We start from the raw sequence: 19,826 nt of genomic DNA on the forward strand, positions 1-19,826 counted from the left end.
ACTGTAGATCAACACCTACTATAGATGCATTATGAACATTGTGCTCAGATTTGCTATATGCACATACAAACATCCTATGACTCAGCATCCTTGGGCCTCCTGTCACTACACCCAGACCTACTTTTTCATATCTATCATTTATTAAAAAACAGGGGGAAGTTGGTTCAAATGTCATATCTGAAACAGGGCAAATCTATAATGAGTGTGTGACTCCTCACCTCCTAGGTTCATCCCAGCCTGGAGACACTTCCGTACACGACATGCCGGACAGTTTTTCCTTCGGATCTTGTCAATGATGCAGTCATTTCTCCCGGCACACAGGTAGTTGTGCTGACCTACAGAAAGACAAAACATAATCATCGTCAGTTCGATGATGAACCATATATGCAGCTTGATGTAGAAAAGCAATGATATTTTTACGTGACGTGAAGCAAAGGGCTGAAAAAAGCAGTGAAGGGGAAGATAAAGTGACTAACTTATGAAAAACTAAATATATTTGCTCACATGCCTATAGAATCTCTGTCTGAGACTGTTTGTTATGTAGGTCAAGGAAACCTGTGAAATGTCTGGCAATATCAGAGATCTACATTTCATGATTATCACCGTGAAAATGATTGAAATTGTGATTATTCCGCTCTCACATTCTACAATGCATGACTAATGGTGTATTATACAGTATATGGCATGAGGGCATTAGAATTCGCTGGAACCAGGACACTGGCTGCAGCTAGACTATTCCTGACAGTGATGGTAACATGGCGAGAATCCCTCCTGCCTCCTGCCTAGCCCTTAGCTAAACCCAATGATCTCCCATTTCAGAGTGCTTCCTTCCGCTCCACTAGTTCTTCACTGTACAGCTCCTCTCCTCCTCCACTCTTCTCCTTCTCTACGCCTGCGTCTCCATCCCTCCCTTTTCCCTTTTTCCACACATCCGCCAGCCTCAGAGCGCCATACGCCCACACACAGGCAGGCTTGCGCTCATGCACACATGCAGTCATTCACTCTCTCACTCTCATATACAGTACTCACACATGCACACACACAAACATACACACACACACACACACACACACAAACACACACACACACACACACACATAGAGACATGGCCGCTCCACTTGGCAATTTCAAAAACACTGCAAATCGTGTATCTACTTCCACAAACAAATAGACACACATGGGAATCACGACACAACTCAGATGGAGAGGTGTAGTGTGGTATAGTAACCCCAATGACCCCAGTGCATGGTTCAGCTCTATTAGGGTCAATATTAAAATTGTGTGTACATCTCAGACTGTGTATTTGGATGTATGCAGGCACATGTATGGATGCATATCGATCTGTTTTTCCTACTGTCCTGTACCATTTATATCTTTAGAAGTACCCAAGGTTTCTGGCATACACTTAAGTGTTTAGCATGACAGCTTGTGTGCAGTGTTTACATGCAGTTTGCTCAAACATGTATATTTTGTACATTGCCTTTTCTCACATCTACAGCACAGTATTTGTATTTGTGTGTAGGACTGAGCAGAAGTTGTTTTCTGAGCTAGCAGGAGTAGTGCGCAGTGTGTCTGTCTGGCTGCTGCCAAAAGCCAAGGAACCGAGCTGCAGGAGGAGAGGCAGCAGCTGTAGCCCCACCACTATTTCTGGCTAAATCACATGACCGTTACATAAGCCCATTTTTCTTGCTCTAAAAAACAGTAAACTGCGACACAGGAAACACAACACAGCCATCCCCTTCCCCATCCCCCTCGTGTGCGCACACACACACATGCACACACACACACTCTTGCTTGGATAGTTCGGACCAAATGGCAATTCTGAAAACTATGGAGCCTCCCTGTCAACTGTTTTTCTCATTCCCGTGAATCTTGTTAATAATTGTTAAAGTGAAATACACTTTATGAGACAGCCAAAGTTGTAGTCGGATGGTGTGTATGCGCACGAGTGTGTTTGTCTCTAAAAGGGAGAAAAGTTGTTTATTTTTGCACTGTGTGCATGCACTCACATGCACTCACACAGCATGTTTACCTCTGAATATGTGCATTTGCTTATCAACCTGGCACATGCCGGGCTTACTGATTAATGTTACTTTTTTAGTCTTACCTTAGAAAATATCTCTGAAAACTGAAAAAATATATCTCCTTTCATCTGATATGAAAGTGCTTCATTTATGAAGTCATCTTGACTCATATTTCCATGTGCACATCCAAAAATCTATCACTCCTGTTTTCCTGTTCATACTGTAAAAACATTCAACAATGCCAATTTCTATCAAGATATTCTTTGTACAGTTTGACATAATTTTAAAACTCCTGTCTGCTGGTACAATGCACTCTTTCAGCATTCACCATTACATATGAAAACCCTCAAGAGGTCTTTAATGCAGTCCGCTCACATCTACTTTTAGCTAATGATCTCAGAATCTGGCAACATCCCGCTGAGCAGTGTCTGTTGTCTGTCAGCTCCCGCGTTCATCAGTTATGGAGACAGTATTCGGAAAGGGTGAGTGATCTGCCCTGCAGTACTCCTGCACAGATACAGTACATTTGCTTTCCATACAAAATACACACAGATTGATATACAGCCCTTACTTGAAATACAGCCCTTAACCTGACATTTTTAAAAAGCCACTACACACAGCCAGTCAGACCCCTAATTGTGAAAATAGCCTCTTGGATACAGTGGCTGACCCTCATCAATGCTACTACAGTGACTCCTGAATGGCATTTGGCAGTGGCTGCAAATTTCTTAGTTGCTCCCGCCCAGTACTGCAGACAAAGGAGGGCATATACGTAAAGCATTCGCTGCGGAAATTCATGTCAGCCTGATGGATTAATGCCATTTAATTATCCACTCACAATTCATTCAGTCATTCATAGGTATTTATGCAACCTAAATAACATGGCCAAAAAATACCAAACAACCAAAAAAACAGGCCTCTCAGGGATGTAATTGTTGTTACCACTGGGCCAGCAGTATGCAAATCACTGCCTTGCAATAGCACTGCTACGCCAGTTCTTTGGACAACACACTAACAGCTGTGTTGGATGGGGCTCTACACAATTAGGTTTCCCTGTCTGGATCATTATAAAAAGTTTAAAAAGGATGTAAATAGAAGCTGTTATTTTGTTTACTAATGTCTCCACTTCTATAATAATGCACTATATCTCAAACAGTTGTCTTGTGCATTTGTTCTTACCAAGATTTTCTCCATCTGCAGCCTTAGTACACACACACATTTTTTAGGCTCCAGTATGGACAATACCTTCACCTAAAACATATCATCATAACATTATTATTCCAGCACTTCACACAAACATGTGTATCTTAACACTCAGATATTCGTTTACATAACTGCATAAACCAACCAGGGTCCAATATTAATTTACAGTGGTCTTAAAACTTGCGGTCAAAAAACTACAGGTTGAAAAAACATTTGACTTTTTTTTTTTTCAAATCAAAGAGGAATGCGTGTCGTTACCTGTTGTCAGACTACAGAAAGAAACAGAAATATGCCCACACATCTCTCATGAGAGCTGTTTTGAATACATTACTTGAATGGTTGTTTAATAGTTTATAATCCCACGCATTTTAGTTGTTCCATTTACAGTATGCTGATACAGTATAGGCTAAATAACTCTGCTACTACTTGTATAGAGCAAGTCTGTCTGATTTGCACATTTACAGCATAATATGAGGCACACTTGAGCTACTACTGGCATCAAAAAGTGATGCCACAGATTTTTTTTAAACAGTAATTTAGCCCTGTCAGCAGATGCATTCATAACACTCTCCCTCTACTATGTCTTTAACAAATGAATAATCAGTGGACACACTGATAAAGCCCATCAGATTGGCACTGCTTATTTGGTTGAACACAAAAGGTGTAACCCACTGACTGCAGCTGATCCTTTTTGCATTGATGTCAAAGAACAAAGGTATCACCAGGGTGCAGGAAGAGATGGAGTTCAGATTATGTCCACCGGAGAGCCATCGGGCCTGTAGGTCGGCCCAGGCCAGGGGAACTGAGGGCATGAAGGAAGTAGTGTGTGCACATGTGAGTGAGTTACATCATCATTCATGCCCAAACATACAGCCTACCTTTTAGTGTTATAAGAGGCTTCATAGGTAGACAAGGTAGACATGCTGTGTATTTATTGCAGTGCCAAAATTTAAAAAAGTCAATTCATCGATTAGTCGTTTAAAAATAATCAACTTAGATAATCAAGCAAAAACACCAAACATTCGCTGGTTCCGGCTTCTTACATGTGAGGACTTGCTGCTTTTCTCCGTTTTATGTAACTATTAATGGAATGAATTAGCTTTTTTCAGACAGTTGGTCAGACAAAACAGTAATTTTGAGATGTCACCTTAGTTTCTGGAAAATAATTAGCCATTTTTCTCTATTTTCAAACTTTTTGTACACTAAACAGTTGATCGATTAATTGAAAAAACTGTGCTGACATTTTAAAAAGAACCATTAGTTGTAGCCCTAACATGTTATATGCCCTTGTGTCTATTTTTAAAGTAGTAAGGATATAAAAATGCGCACACTCACTGCAATGCTAAATGTATCTAGGTTGCATTAGAGAGACCCTTCCTCAGGCTGCATTCTCTAACCTAAATGCCTATTAGCAATGTGGGTCACACACATGCTTACAGTGAGCTTTGCAGATTTAATTTCAACATAATACTGCACACCTGAATACTTACGAAGACGTGTGTGCCTGTGCATGTGTGCATGGCTTTTGCCTGTGATTGCGTTTGTATGTTGTGTGCAGTTTCTGATCAAAGACCCTCTGATGTGAGACATGTGCTGGAGAGCTAGGATCCAACACTGGTAAATGGCTTCACTCCAGCCGTTGTTACATGAGCCTCTCACACACAACCTGAAGCATTCACTCTGGCACTGGAGGGAGGGATTTACTCCCCTGGCCTGAGCTGCAAAACATGGGATTGGATGCCCTAGCTGCCTGTCAAAGCAGAAACAGTGTAAGATGTGTCCTCAGATGACCTCTCCCACAGAGGCGGATACTGAAGAAAAGGTTTTTAGATTGACACGAGCACCATGGAAACCATGACCCAGTCACATTGCAGAACAAAGTGAGGCCATAACAAGGTTGACTAATGTCTCTGTAAACCTCTCAGTTCAATAAGAGACCGGCAAAAACAGCAAGTGAGCTGAAAGCAGCGCCTAGTATTATTACTAAGAGCAGACATGCCAAGCCACTGATGACATGTGAATAATAAGCTGGCGTTGAACTCTTCAAATGTGCTCCACATGGAGTCATTTATTGAGTGCAGCTGTCTTGTATCAACAAACTAGTCTTTAGCGGAGTGGATGCAGGAGAGGAGCACATATGAATGCATTCAGCTATTTCCACATTTCATTAGCGATGATAACTGTTGTTTTGTGTCAAAAGGCATTTTTCCACAGCGCAGGAAAATGTTTCTCCTGAAAAATTCTTTCACTTTTTTTAATAGAGAGTATAAATTGGCTCCATGTTCGCATTTGACAGTCGGCACAACAGAAGCAATGCAACTGTAAAACTTGTAGGTTTTATAAAAATGATTACTCCTCTTGTGTTTACCAAACAAGAATATCTAGAATGTGACTGAATAAAATGTTTGAATGTAATAAGGGCTGCCTTGCTCTATAAGATAAACTGGATGACTTGTGGTGAATGGGAGAGCAGGTGGATGAATGTTTCTTTTGTGAAATACATGTGTGAGTGTGTACTGTGTTTTGTGAATGTTTAAAGAATGAATTTAGAGCATTTTGAAAAGCTCACAGTCAAATAGACAGCTTTCTCCACTATTAAATATTTCTATGCCTTTCCTGGGACCACGGCTGTAAAGTTTAAAGTGTGCAGTTAGCTGTGCCTTCTGGTAGATGTAACAAAAATTAAGTGGAGTGAATATTCGTCCTCTTGAGGACAATTGTAAGCACATACAGTTGGACAGTAAAAGGCCCACGTGGCCAATGGATATTCCAAACAGACGTTTTAAATGTAACATAAAAAATGCAGACTTCAAAGAATAGCTGTACCAGGTTCCGGTGATGTCAAATAAAGCTACCTAACAATGACTTGTCTGACTTGAATAAAGGGAAACCAGACCCTCCACAGTCGAAGGATTTCATCTGATTTGTTGATGAATCCAGAATGCTAACTATCTCTGTAGTAAAGGGCTATGAGCCAGTTAGTCGTCTAATGAGCTACAGCCGAACGAAAAGTTGTGTCCCCCGAGGCAGGCGGTGCCAAAAGAAATTAAGCATGGGCTGGATTATTCCCCTTGTACAGATGCCCACTCTCTGCAGTCTTCTTTTATATCTCACATGCCGAGTCTAAGTTTTTAACTTTGAGAGGATAGATGAATAGAAGGAGGAAGAAATACTGGGAGAGGGGAGGAGTAAAACGTCTCCTCACGTCCTAACTTACACCTCTCCGGAGCTCAGTGCTGACACATCGTTTTCCATCCCTCTCCCTGTTTCTTACTGCCGCTCTTGCTCCTCCTCTCTTTATCTCTCTGTCTGCGTCTGACTTTTTCTTTGTCCTTCCTCCACCCCCTCCCTCGCTGTATCTGTTTCACTGTCCTCTATCTCTCTTCACTTTGCAAAATCCTTCTCTCGCTATTTACATCCTTTGCCTCCCTCCACCTCACCTCTCTCTTTCCACCTCAACAGCAGCTGTGGAGGGGTCAAGTGATGTAACATCAGAAGGGCACGCACGTGGCACGCAACCTTGATGACATCACACCACTGTATGGGTTGCCCTTATAATGTTCATAGTTTGCACTGTTGCAGTTTGGCAGTGCAGAGGTAAGAGGAAACTCCAATCAGAAACAGAGATTCAAAACGATATGAAAATAAGGGGCACCGCTATAGATTACAAAGAGCATTAAACATGAATACATAATCAATGAGTCAATTTTATTATAATTATATATCAGATGAGAAACAAATGAGGGCTTAGTACTATAATCACACAGCCTATAGAGTGTTTTTCACCTGACTATCACTCTCACACAAAGTCAGATCTTCAGCGTCTGCCACCAGCTCTCTGCTGGCCACGCTTAAAGCAAGAACGATGGCATCTGATTCGATAACCCAAGACACATAATCTGGTTTCAGGTCTCCATAATGACAAGTGTGTAAATATCATCAAATTAAGGCATGATTTGATTGGGAACAAGTGCAATTCCTCCAATGGTCAGGAAAACACCTAGAGGCTAGCAGGGGTTTTTTTTCTTTCTTTTCGTCTGCTCTGGGTCTGTAAGAGTGTGTTTTGCATTCAAACACTCATATAAATGAGTTAGGCCAATGCCTCTGGCAACAAAATGAAAAGCACATTATGGCTGCTGCTGATTTGGCCCAAGCTAAATATAACATAAAGGACTGCTGCAGGAGAATTACCTACTGAATGTTTTTTTTATTGAGGTGCCGCTCAACTTGGTCACAGTCCATAAATGTAATGCCTGTTTTTTGGAAATAATAATAATGTAGAAGGTCTACAGAGATTACATTCACAAACCCTTGTTAACAACATTAAAGAGTAAATAAAACCAACATCTATTAGTGGTTGATCTTGCAAATGTTATCAGAAAAAATATGCTGCCTAAATCACTGCTTTGCTGTTTTCTGACTGAGCTCTCTGAACTCTGAACTCCGTCAGAAGATTTGGAAAAAAGGTGAAAAAGAGATACACACCAAAAGCAGAGTCATTGTATTTATATGCATTTTCTCGTAAACATTTCCCAGTTGCAACTGTTTGTGCCACTAATTTACAAAGTTACTTGGCATACGGTACTCCATAGAAACTATTACTACATGAAGCAGAATATCTGCCAATAACATTCTGAAAGCTACAGCTGTCATTTAAGGAAATATTGATGAAATTTATTTGACAACACTTTTGTGAGCCAAGTTTTGTGTAAGTCTAAATTAATCCTGCACTGAAGCATTCCTCCACCATAGTTATACAAATATATATTTAAGATTAAAGTTTAAATAACTACAGTTTGGCACTTTACACTGAACAACAAATTGACTTGCATACAGTGACCAAGAGAGCTCAACACACTGAACCAAAAGAAATGTTTCTATCACTTTGACAACACATAGGTACCATTTATATATTTTAATACACTCCTCCTCTTCAATGATGTTCAAAAATCCAGGAGTAAGTGGCAATTCACCTACCTTGTTACAGATTACATGTGTTTTCATCTGGTTTTACCTAAAGATTGCAGCATTTCTCTGTCTGTGTTGTCTTTATTTGCAGTGATAATGCTGCATATGTTTTGCCAAATGGATGGCATTGTTTGTGTTCTCTTAACGCCCAACCACCGCAGCCAATACCTAGCCAGTAGCATCTTACTTCAACATGAGTTTATGCCATACTGTACCTTCTACAGCTCTTTTGAAGAAGACTTTGCAGCTTCCACATGTCACGACACCATAGTGACATCCTGATGCCTCGTCTCCACAAACCAGGCACACTTTGGCCGTTGAGGATGGCTGTCTCAGGGGTGAGCTGGAAGGACAACAAAGACACACACAACATTTTCCAGATCAGCCATAAATCAATAAAGAATTTTTAAAAGTCAACAACAAATCCAGCACAGACTGTCCCCTTCTTGACTGTGTTACAGTCTGATACACATTGTGAAACATTTTTGGTTTTACGACCCACAGAACAGTAGCTGCACAATGTGGCTAGCCATAAAGATGTCTGCCAACCAAGAGAGGAGGGCTTCGCACTCGGCTGATTTACAGCTTCACCAGGCTTACAGAGATGACAATGACAGAATTATAGAGGAGATTATTTAAATTCAATAAGCAAAGAGACACAGAGCAGGATGTCATATTTAAGTGGGATCCAAAACACTTGTACCCTTCCCTGCAATGAAGAGTGTGAGGCACTTAAAAAGTGTTGAGTGGTGGACAAAAATAATACAAACCATGATGAAGAGAAAATCTCCCTGTATGATAGTGTAAGTTATGTAACCAGTTTAGGATCAAAGACCAAAGGGGAGAATCAGTAGTGACGTGTTCTGTACAGTAAGTAACATGACATGTTGCTGTTATTTACATTGAGACATAACCAGCAGGCAACACATCTGATGACAGCCCGCCGCAGTCTTCCTGATCTGAGGCATTATTTACTCTGGCATCATTTACCGCTTTCACTACTGACTGTTTTCTACATTAACATTACATTACAACTCAGTATGTACACTATGTTTTTACTGATAAAGTATTAAATGGGACAATTAGTTAAGAGTTACTGTTTACATATTCCTGCAAATGATATCATCCAGGTCCTGGTAAAGAGTCTCAAAGGTCAACTGTAATGGATGATGTCTGTCTGTAGTTGATCTACTGTACATTCAGGTACTAAAGAGGCACACCCGGAAATTTTTACTGTCACGTTTGAAAGAGCATGTAGACTCATTCAGTGCATACAAAGCATAATTGAGCAATATGTAAATACATACAAGGTAAATTATCAGATCAATCTTAAGGACCATAAATGTAATAATAACACCCCCCCCCCCCCTCTCTTTATTTTTAACATCCATATAAGTATGTCCAGTCTCATGTTGGCTCACTTCTGATATATTATTCCTATTTCATTGCAGTATATAACCAGTTAAAGATACTGGGCTGTTGGCTGATGGGTTGGTTAAACTTTTGGCTAAATGTTTTTGGTAGTTTTAGCTTTATCAGTTCATAGACAATTAATCAAAATTGCAATACGGGCAATTTTCCAATATTTTCCTAGTATTAATCCTGTGTCTATGGGTTAACTGTTCAGTTACATCTTATTTCATGATGAATTCATCAGGTATATGCCAAATTTCAAGTATTTTTACAATAACTATTAATCAATAACTCTGTCTTGTTGCTTCCTGTAAACATTTTCAAATGTTTGATAACTCTTCTTGAACTCAGTGGTGTAAACAAAAATGTCTCCAATCAAATGTGGCTTTGGGCAACTGATTAACCTCACCCATATTTTTTTTTTTTTTTTTTTTAAATCTGCACATATTAGCAAGCAGGGCAACATCATAGATGGAGGCCTGTGTTACATCAGTGAGCAAAGACTTTATTTTTATTTCCAAAGAATGTGCTTGAGGTCTAATTTATTAATTTCTGTCTCATCCTCCTCCTGATCTAGCAATGCAGCTGAGGGTGAGGTGTGTTTGTGGAAGCCAGCCCCTACAGCTCAGTGTCTCTCTGCAGCTCCATATTGTGCTGTTTTCACAAAGCCACGCCCGCTTCTTAGCGCTCCAATCAAATGTGAAGGATTAGATTCAAATCCCTCTTGTAACTGTACACCACTCATATATTCCATTTCACTGGAAAATATGTCAGTGCAGAAGCTAAAGACACTCTGACTTCTGTTTCAGTTTGACTTGAAATCAAACTTTTACACTTACATTTTTTTTTTTACCATTAAATGTCAATATACTATACTGCAAATTACTATAAGTGGCTTGAATTATTAGGCCTTGTTTATTAGGCTTTTCAGAAGTTAAACAAATGCACACCCAAGGACACTGAGACAAAATCTGTTTCTCAAACCAATGTATGGAAATGTAAAGCATAAGACAGATAGAGGGTGACAGGTAGATTTATATAAAATAATATGCTGCCTGAATACAATTTGTTATGGAACCTGACATGATTTCATCATTATTTCTGTGGCTGGGGTGCATGCATGCACGTGGCGGGGAGCTAAATAATGTGAGTAAAATTGGAACAGGCTGCTTATTTATGCCCTTTGTTAGAGGACTGACACTGAATTAGTTGAGTCTCGGGTCTAATTAACATATATCCACATTCTTAGTGGATTAAAAGATTAATGAATTTAAAGTTAAGGCTATACACAAGAAAAAAATAAAGATATACAGTATAATCTCTGATAAAACATTAACCTGCATGCGCATACACAAACAACACACACAAAGAACACAACATGTAGATTGGTACAAAGAGAGAACACCATGTATCAAAACATTAAAAGTGGCCTCAGCTTCCCCTTCTTTTCTGTGCTAATTACCTCTCTCCCATCTCAATCAATAACATGCAAGGTGATTGTCTGGTTAACATTCTCCTTACATCCTTCATCAAACCAGCTGCCAAGCTCTCTCTCTCCTTCTCACTCTGTCTCTCTGCCCCCTCTCTCTCTCTCTCTCTCATGCACACACATTTCCTCCAGGGGACGAGCTGGAAAGGGGTACAGCAACAGCACACTCAGATACAATCACGACCACTGATCTAATTCCCTCTTGTCCATCTACACACACATTCAATTTGTTAGGACGCTTAGAGGAGTCTCTGGTGAGGTGTTTGTCTGACTAGATCTTTATGGCACTGGGCCCCATGGTTCCAGCTAATGTGAGCGTGCGTGTGTCAGTGTGTGTGCATGCACAAAACCAATCCATGTCAAGATGTGTTTTTCAGTATGCTGATCTACTAAATATTCCCCCATACATTGGCCTTTTCACACCATCATAAAGCAGTGTTAACAAGAAGACAGTCCACGCCAAGAAAAACAGCCGCGGAAAAGTTTATGGCCAAAAACAACACGCGTACCATATGAGAAGTCCCTCTCAAGTATGCTTCTAATATCCAGTCAGTGGTCAACTCTTCAATAGTGCCGCACATGAAAACCTTGTCATTGCGTGCCAGCCTGCCTGCTGGTCCACCAACAAGGTGACTTCCCCTCCCTCAGAGAAGTATATAGGTCATTCACTCTCTCAGCTTATGAAACCAAAGCAGACAGGCCAGGCTGCAGTGACTGTGCACCAACGGCTGCCAGTAGCCCAAAACTAAACACAAGCTACCAGTCATTCCCAAATCAGGCAGTTTCAGCAGAGATGTTATAAGCCTACATTTTGTCAGTGTACGGTATATGCAGAAATAATAATGGAAATATGCTTTAATGAGTTTGAGAGAGAGAGACAATGATAACATGCAGCAAACATCTCCAGTCAGAACCAAATCAGGGACGTTGCGGTCAAGTAGTGTGTGTTTTAGACCACTAGGCCACACTAAATGAGTTTGGCTCGTCATTCTTGCAGCTTAAAATATTCGGAGGTTGCAATTTCTGTCTGTTTCAATGAGAGCTTTAATAATGATGTAGCACTGGAATAAAAATCTTGTTAAAGCAGACAGTTCAACCTGTTAATTTTTGCACGCAGACCCAGAGTGTCACCCTTCTTCTTGTGCTGAAAACACAAAGCCACAGAGCAGGTAAATTTGCAGAGATAATGTTGACTTACAGTAGTGTGCAGGTGTTCATTTTAGGAAACTTCATTACACAGTCTAACAAGAATGGTAGAAGAAGACATTTTTCATTAAAATGAAATAATTCCCACAAGAGTATATTTAAAATGATATGTATGACTGAACCCCAAAAAGTTCTGCAATTGTGTGCAGGATGCTTTTGTGAACTAGGACAGTAACTTTTTTGTCTTAACCCCTGTCTTCTCTATTTCTGGGTACAGTCTCAGACTTACTCAATGGGACTGACTGCACAGATCAAAGGTCTCATTCTTCGCTCCAGTTGTTGCTTTTTTCCCTTCCTACAAAAAACCCCAGGGCAGCGGTTTCATTGTTTTCCATGTCCTTTCATCTATAAAGATAACACACAAAGCTAACAACTGATTTAGTTGCTGTTTATTTCCCATGAGGATACAGATGAGTGTGAGTACACAATGCCTGTTTCTTCCCACCAAAATGTACAAGCAGAAATTTGTATCTCTCACGGACTCTATTGCCCTCTTCTCTACTTCTCAGACCAACATGCTGCTTGCAGAAAATATTAATGAAATGACAGAGGAAAAGAAATGTAGCTTGGAGCCAGATGAGGCCCCCTATGCCCAGTAAAATGTGTGAGGACTAAACTACGGGACAGATGTTTGGGTTAAAATTGGCCTCATGTTTTTCTACAAGTAATTGGGATGTCACACTGGGAGCATTCTCCAAATGGTTCAAATATCTCCACCCTCTCTCAGCTGCGGAAAGAATGCTAAATCAGCGAGAGCTACATCTAGAAAAATGGTTATTTAAGCCAAAGATTTATCAGAATCCATAAACATTACACTTGATAATCACAGCGGTCATTCGAAGCAGTGTTCCTCTTTTTTCCCTTTTTTTTTTTTTTAAAGGGGCTTTTTCTTGAACTTTGTCAAAGCCACAGCAGGTCTGAGTCTGTAATCTCCATTAACCATAAACAGGTCAATATGGGTCACAAGAAAAGGTCAGAAATCATCCAAGCGTAGCATAACTAGAACAATTAGTTGCCATAGAAACAGAGCATGAATTCGGAAAAAAATGACAAATTAGAGATACAAAGGAAGTCAAGGGGGCCGTAGTTATTCTGAGGTTATCAAGATAACATCATTATGGGTGAATAATGGGCCGTGAGATGGCTGTATGATGGAGGACAAGCAAGGCTCACGTGGTAAGAATGAACCCTGTGACCCACATAAGTACATTAGCATGACAGAGTCAGTAAACAAGGAGCTGAACCACAGAGAGAGTTCTGTTGTGTAGAAAAACAATGTCCTCATCATGTATGTAATGTGTACAGTACTGTGCTGTACTGTATTTAGACTGCTGTAGAGCCAGCCACCCACTGTAAAGATAAATGTGTGTGTGTGTGTGTGTGTGTGTGTGTGTGTGTGTGTGTGTGTGTGTGTGTGTGTGTGTGTGTGTGTGTGTGTGTGTGTGTAGACACACACACCAGCCTGTTCATTCTAGAGGTTGTTATCATACGGATAGTTCAGACAAGTACCACAGCCTCCCTGAACTTGCCCTTCATGAAAGGGAAGCATCCTTGACTCTGCAAAAAAAGAAAGAAAAAAACACAGCTTCCACGGTACAGTACCTCTCTACAGTCTGGCCTACAATATTTATGTAATACACACTTTGGCATGCTGAAAAACCTTAAGCTAGACCCGTTCAAAGGATATTTATATAACACACAACTTGGCATATTGGAAAGGTAAAGGTAGATTAGTTTAAACAAGCTGAGGGAGATGGAGAGAGAGAGAAAAAGAAAGAGGACAAAATGGCTTACATAACCATGAGCAGACAGTATAAACATTAGGTTGACACCCACTCACCGCCTCTCAAAGGGAGAGAGGTCTTATGGGTAGTGTTAGAGAGCCACTGGGGATTTATTTTTCCTGGTGAAGGTGACCCTGGCATTGGGCAGAGTACCTGAGCATACAGAAATATGAGATTTCCTCTTCGCCAGGGTTGTGTTACACTTGTGTTAAGGTTACAGTATAATCAACTCCTACAGGCTGCTTCACATATTGAAGAAAAAAATGTAAACCTTAGAATGTTGTGCATGAGGATTTCGTACATTTTAGTTAGTAGACATCGTGACTTTCCCCTGCAATGTTAATAATTATGGTAAAATACAATATTTAAAAACACAAAATAAAGGCCGAATTTCACCATCATATAAATTATATTTCACCACAAAAAAGGGAATTTTGTAGCCTGATGGAATCTGTATTCAAAGCTGTCATTGCTCTCCTCGTTTTAAATTCCAAGCTGTTGTGTTGTCTCGCCTCCAAGGCTTATGCCTACAAACTTTAAGTGACCTTCCCCATAACAGCAAATCATGATTATCTTTCTCATATAAATCCACTGTTTTGAGTGTAAACAAAGAAATGAGACAAGAATTGCACACAAACACAGCCCCCTTCAGGGAGTTGATAGAGGCTCAGTCTATGGGCGGATACAGACTCCAGTATCTTTCTGATCTACACACAGTATCCAGTTCGTAGCTACCCTCACCGAACATGTCCAAAGTTGTACCTTTCTCTGGCATTACATTCCAAATACAACTATAAACATCAACTTCACAGCCACTCTATTCTGAACTTTCACCTCTTCTTTAGTAAGCTGCAGCAGCTGAGTGACCTAGGGGCCTTAAGGAGCCTTTAGGGCAGTAGGAGTATAACCCAACTGGTTATAACTAGCAGGAGCTGTTTAACCATTTTAACTTCAACTAAATCACTCACTGTCAAACAAAATGAATGAAATTAATCACCCGAGGTATTTTGGCTAAGTGGTAAAGCATGCAGGCACGGATCTCAGGGAGATGTGGCAGGGTGTTATTATCTGGCGGGGAGGATTATCATGGCTGGAAACTCCCGTAATTCATGCCTGTCAAGGGCAGCGAGGGACTGATCATATCCATACAGTATAAAATTAGGTACAGGATGCAACTGCGAGCCCAAAGCTCAGTTCATGGTTCGTGTGCAGCATGACATACTTAAAGCTCATGTGCTGCTGGTGAGTGCTCACTGGTATGCATACTTTTCAAAACTGCACACAAAAACTGACAAAAAAGTGGTGCTTATTTGAAATTCTGCTTTTAGCATAATACAAAAGAAAAGAAAAACAAACAGTTCTTATGTATAAGAACATGCCCACTTGTTCAGTTCGACCATATGCAATCCAAGTTTATTTACACACAAAGCATGAACCGGATCTCCAACGATGCAAGGAACTCCATTTAGAAGAATCATGCATCTGCGCTTTCGGAAAATGTGTCTGCAGAATGCCTAGCAGAAGGTTTAGGGGTGTAAAGCTCACACTTGGTAGCTTGATTATCTCAAAAACTTTCTCCATTTAGAAAAATGTATTTCACAGCTGCACGTTGTCACATGCTACCAGAGTAGGGCAAAAAAAGCATCTGCAAAATATAGTGTAATGCAAAGATAAAGATACTTCTGAATTCAACCCTGTAAAACAATCCTGCTATTCATTTATGCAGCTCTGTAACAGCCCCAACAAATCTCCTCGTCAAGTCCTGCGGCACTGCTTTGATCGACAACGACAAAAGTGTCTTTACTGACTAAAAAGAACTTAGGGTTCTCACATGCTCCTCACACTGATCCGTTGCTGATCCCTAAAGTTTCTTTTTTTAGCGGCGAGTAATGAAGACCTTTGCCGAAAAACAGAAACAGCCACAAAACAGCTGGAACACAATTCAGCTGACATGTTGAGAAATACGTTGTTGAGCATCAGTTTGATTTCCAGGCATGGGAAATAGAGAAACAATGCAAACAGGAGGCCCATGATAACCACAAAATGTTCAACACATGAAGGAACATCAAACACCAGCTCAGTGACTTAAATCACATCTCCCTCTTCAACATAAACCTAGATGATAACAACAAAAATAAGCACAGTAGTTGGCGCAAATCTAACTAAATAGACGAAAGGGAGCCTGTTTTCACCACCTTTGCGAAACAAGGCTCAAAATGTACTCTAATCTAGCTTACTGCCATGAACATAAACACAAATGGACCACTTCAAAGCTATGCTGCTAAAACTGGTTTTGTTATAGGCCAAAATCCTTTTATTTCAGTGGCATGGATGAACTCTAGACCTGGCCTCCCGCTGTGTTCACATTTTAACCCTATTTACTGCTTAATTTGCTTTCTCCCACCAGCTCAATGCAATACCTGGTTCCTTACAGTACGAATGTGTGCCAGTTGCCTGTACAGCAGGTGACCTCCAAACTCAGCTTAGAGGCACTGGGACAAATGAGAAAAACAAATCCCTGGAGAGGAAGATTATCTTTAAAGGATCAGCCCTGACCTGAGCCACCTCAACGCCATGCACTCCAGACCTCTGTTCTCCACTTTCTAGCAACAGTTAGCACACAGCTGAGTCTGGTTTGCCCTAACCTTATTAAGTACAATACGTGTCTAGTCGTAGATTACAGTATACTATGAGCTTAAGGTGAGCATTTTCATTCTAAAACCTTAAAAAAAATTGAACTAAGCCTTGTGGGTCCAGAGGAATGAAACGTGCCAAATAATATCTTATTCAAAAGTCGACCTTTTCCTTTCCCGTGTGATTCAAAAAGGCCTCACTCTGAATGTAGGTTAATGTACACTGACGCTGACACATGTTGCCAGCAACCCTACGCATTAGCTGTCACATGCGGTCATCCTCAAATCCTACCAGTCATTTACAATTCTGCTGGGACAAACATGGAAGAAGAGCAGGCAAGAAGTCCAGCGTGTGCAGAGGGGATACACTGTACAAACAAACCATTGTACATTAACATCCATACTGTGAGCTAAAGTTAGCTATGGGTCTGCTAAATGGGCCTGGGGTGTTTATTGTATGTATAGTTAATAGTTGAGTGGCTCACTGAAGTCACAGGGTATGAAACCACAACCCAAAGAAGTGGGCTGTGTATGGGGGCCCAAGCCAAGTCTCTGGTTGGCTCGGATCCAGGTGGTTAGCACCACGGCAGCACATTCTGCATGTTAGCTCAAGAACTGCTGAGAACTGCTCTCCAGTCAGCTCTATAGTATTTGACAGGTTCAACAGCAGACAGGCAGTCGTATACCCAAGTGGAAGTCCTGCTTGCAATCACCCACTTAGTCCAAACTGCTGCTGACAGCATCTATCAGGAGCCAATCAGGTAATGAACAAAAACGTGCCAATGAAACATGAATTATACAACTGAGTAATTATAAAAATGTGTACATTTTCTGCAGTTTATTGCATTAAAAGAGTATTCTGCATACAATGAGATTTAGTTGCACGTACAAAAGGAGATTGGCACTTGTTTTATAGTTACATTTTTAGAGGCTGGGTCAATTAACGCAACATAAAATCGCACTTTTATGGTGATTCAGTGCTGCTGAATGGGAGATTAATGTAACTCAGAGCAAATTCAATGAATGGTCCAGCAGGATTATGACTATGACTACAGTTTGTCCAGCAGCATCAGGCCTTCTCATTGTAAAGCTCGACATTATTTTGCTAAAAGGTCAACTTTAAGATTCTGACCTCATAAGTACAAAAGGTCCCACAACATGCGGTACAAAATGCAAAAGAAAAAGAAGGTTAGAGGGCAAAGACGCCCGCACGCACGCACGCACGCACGCACGCACACACACACACACACACACACACACACACACACACACACACACACACACACACACACACACACACACACTGTCTGGTCAAACTAAATGTGTCTGTGCAATGACCTTTTTCAAATTCAGTGTGTTCACCTCCAAAGGATTACAGGCCCAGATGGCCACTGGATGAACAATGCAACACCTGCTGAGGGACATAGCGCAATTAGGTTTTCCGTAAAAAATACTGCAAAAAAGGAAAACTTCGGTCTGCACAATGAACTATCAAAAGAACATGTTTGTATGTGCTGACTGATCTACCTACTAGCTAATCTAATTTTACCTCGAACTACAGTTTAATCCAAACCTTTAGTCTATATTAGATCTACAGTCATTTAGTCCTTACAGTGCACAATGAGTATTAATGGTTTTTCTGAAATGTCTCATATTAAGTGGGAAAATATTGTACAGTATAATTTTCACTGACAAGAAAGGGTAGCAGTGAAAAAGTATCTCTGTAAACAGATCCACAGTGTGATACTGTTTTTCATTATAGAAAAATATATATTAAAGGTGCAATATGTAGCTTTCATGCACCTTCAACCAGAAGCAAAGATGAAGAAAAATGTTTTTGATTGATGAAGGTTTTTGATTTTGTTGCTGCTATCAGTATTACGTTCCTTATTAACCATGCAGTGTGAAAACAAATATTGTGTATAATTCACCGTCTGAAGTGATGAAGTCAGCCTACACTGGCACTGTCATCTGAGCAGGTGCATCCTGACAAACCCGATCATCCTTTCTCAATTTACTCAATCGAGGCAAAGTTGTGCACCACTTGAAATTTGACCAGATTGGCCGTATGAATGAGAAAACACAACTTCTGACTGATCTCAGTTTGTACTGCTTTCTTGAAAAAGGATATAGAGAGCTGATTTTTTTTTTACACACATGCTCTCATGCAACAGCTATGTCTTCCTCCTACATCCCTCTCATGAGGAATGCACCAGGTTTTGGCCATCTCCACGCATTGCCCAGATTTGCCTTAACACCAGTTTTTTTTTTTTTTTAAATGTTGCACAAAGAGACATGTTGGTTATGAACAGGGAGACTGAGAGGAGAGAGCAGAAAATCAAGATATCAAAAAATAAAAAGGTTTTTTTTTTTTACACTAGCTATTGCCAGTATTGTCGCAGTTTTGTACTTAGATGCAACACATATTGTAGCCCAAAACACAATTTCCTGTTCAAAATGAGAGGTTAAAAATAACATCAGTCATCGTAACCTTGACTCAGGTGAGCACTGCCTCACAGGTATGGCTGACTATTGATGTATATTTAATAAGGTGAAAGATTTGCAGTGGTGCATGTGGCTGCCCTTTCAGATCAGGCGCCCATGTCACCTTTTTCGGCCAGCCACTTCCAGAGATGTCAGCAGTGGTGAGGCAGACTGGAGGAGTACAGGGAATAGGGCAATGAGAGACGCAGTCAGATCATTCTATAGCAAGAGGACATATTTAATTGTATTCTTAAATCCACAGGTGACTCTGACAGCCTTTAAATTAAAACTGAAATCTTTCCCATCAATAAATAACAATTAAACTGACAACAGTATTTTTGTCATTATCTGTCATGATAATTGACTTTAAATTCTTGCATGTAGGACTCAGAGATATTTTTAAAACGATTCTTGTTGTAGGTGTATATTTTCCACAAATACAACAACAAGGCAGAAAATGTATGAAAAATCAAATTACACAGCTGATATTCAATGAAATTAACAATAACATTAAAATTAGCACTTCACATCAGATACACTTTTTAAGTATCATTCATTTGGACAGAATTTTGTAAAACTATCAAATAACATTATTGTACTGACAAGATTAGTCCTAATTTAT

General features: G+C 40.3%; 1 protein-coding gene across 1 annotated transcript in view; it reads right to left on the reverse strand.

Annotated features, from left to right (window-relative positions):
* nr3c2 (nuclear receptor subfamily 3, group C, member 2) overlaps positions 1–19,826 on the reverse strand; it is a 77,852-nt gene that overhangs the window by 21,845 nt on the left and 36,181 nt on the right. Inside the window, exons 3-4 of the mRNA XM_062432710.1 lie at positions 8,411–8,538; positions 219–335 (exon numbers count right to left, since the gene is read on the reverse strand). Of these exons, the coding sequence (XP_062288694.1) occupies positions 219–335; positions 8,411–8,538 (245 nt within the window). The remainder of the gene's footprint in view (positions 1–218; positions 336–8,410; positions 8,539–19,826) is intronic.

The sequence above is a fragment of the Scomber scombrus genome, chromosome 2 (genome assembly GCF_963691925.1).
Source record: "Scomber scombrus chromosome 2, fScoSco1.1, whole genome shotgun sequence".
NCBI classification, from domain to species: Eukaryota; Metazoa; Chordata; class Actinopteri; order Scombriformes; family Scombridae; genus Scomber; species Scomber scombrus.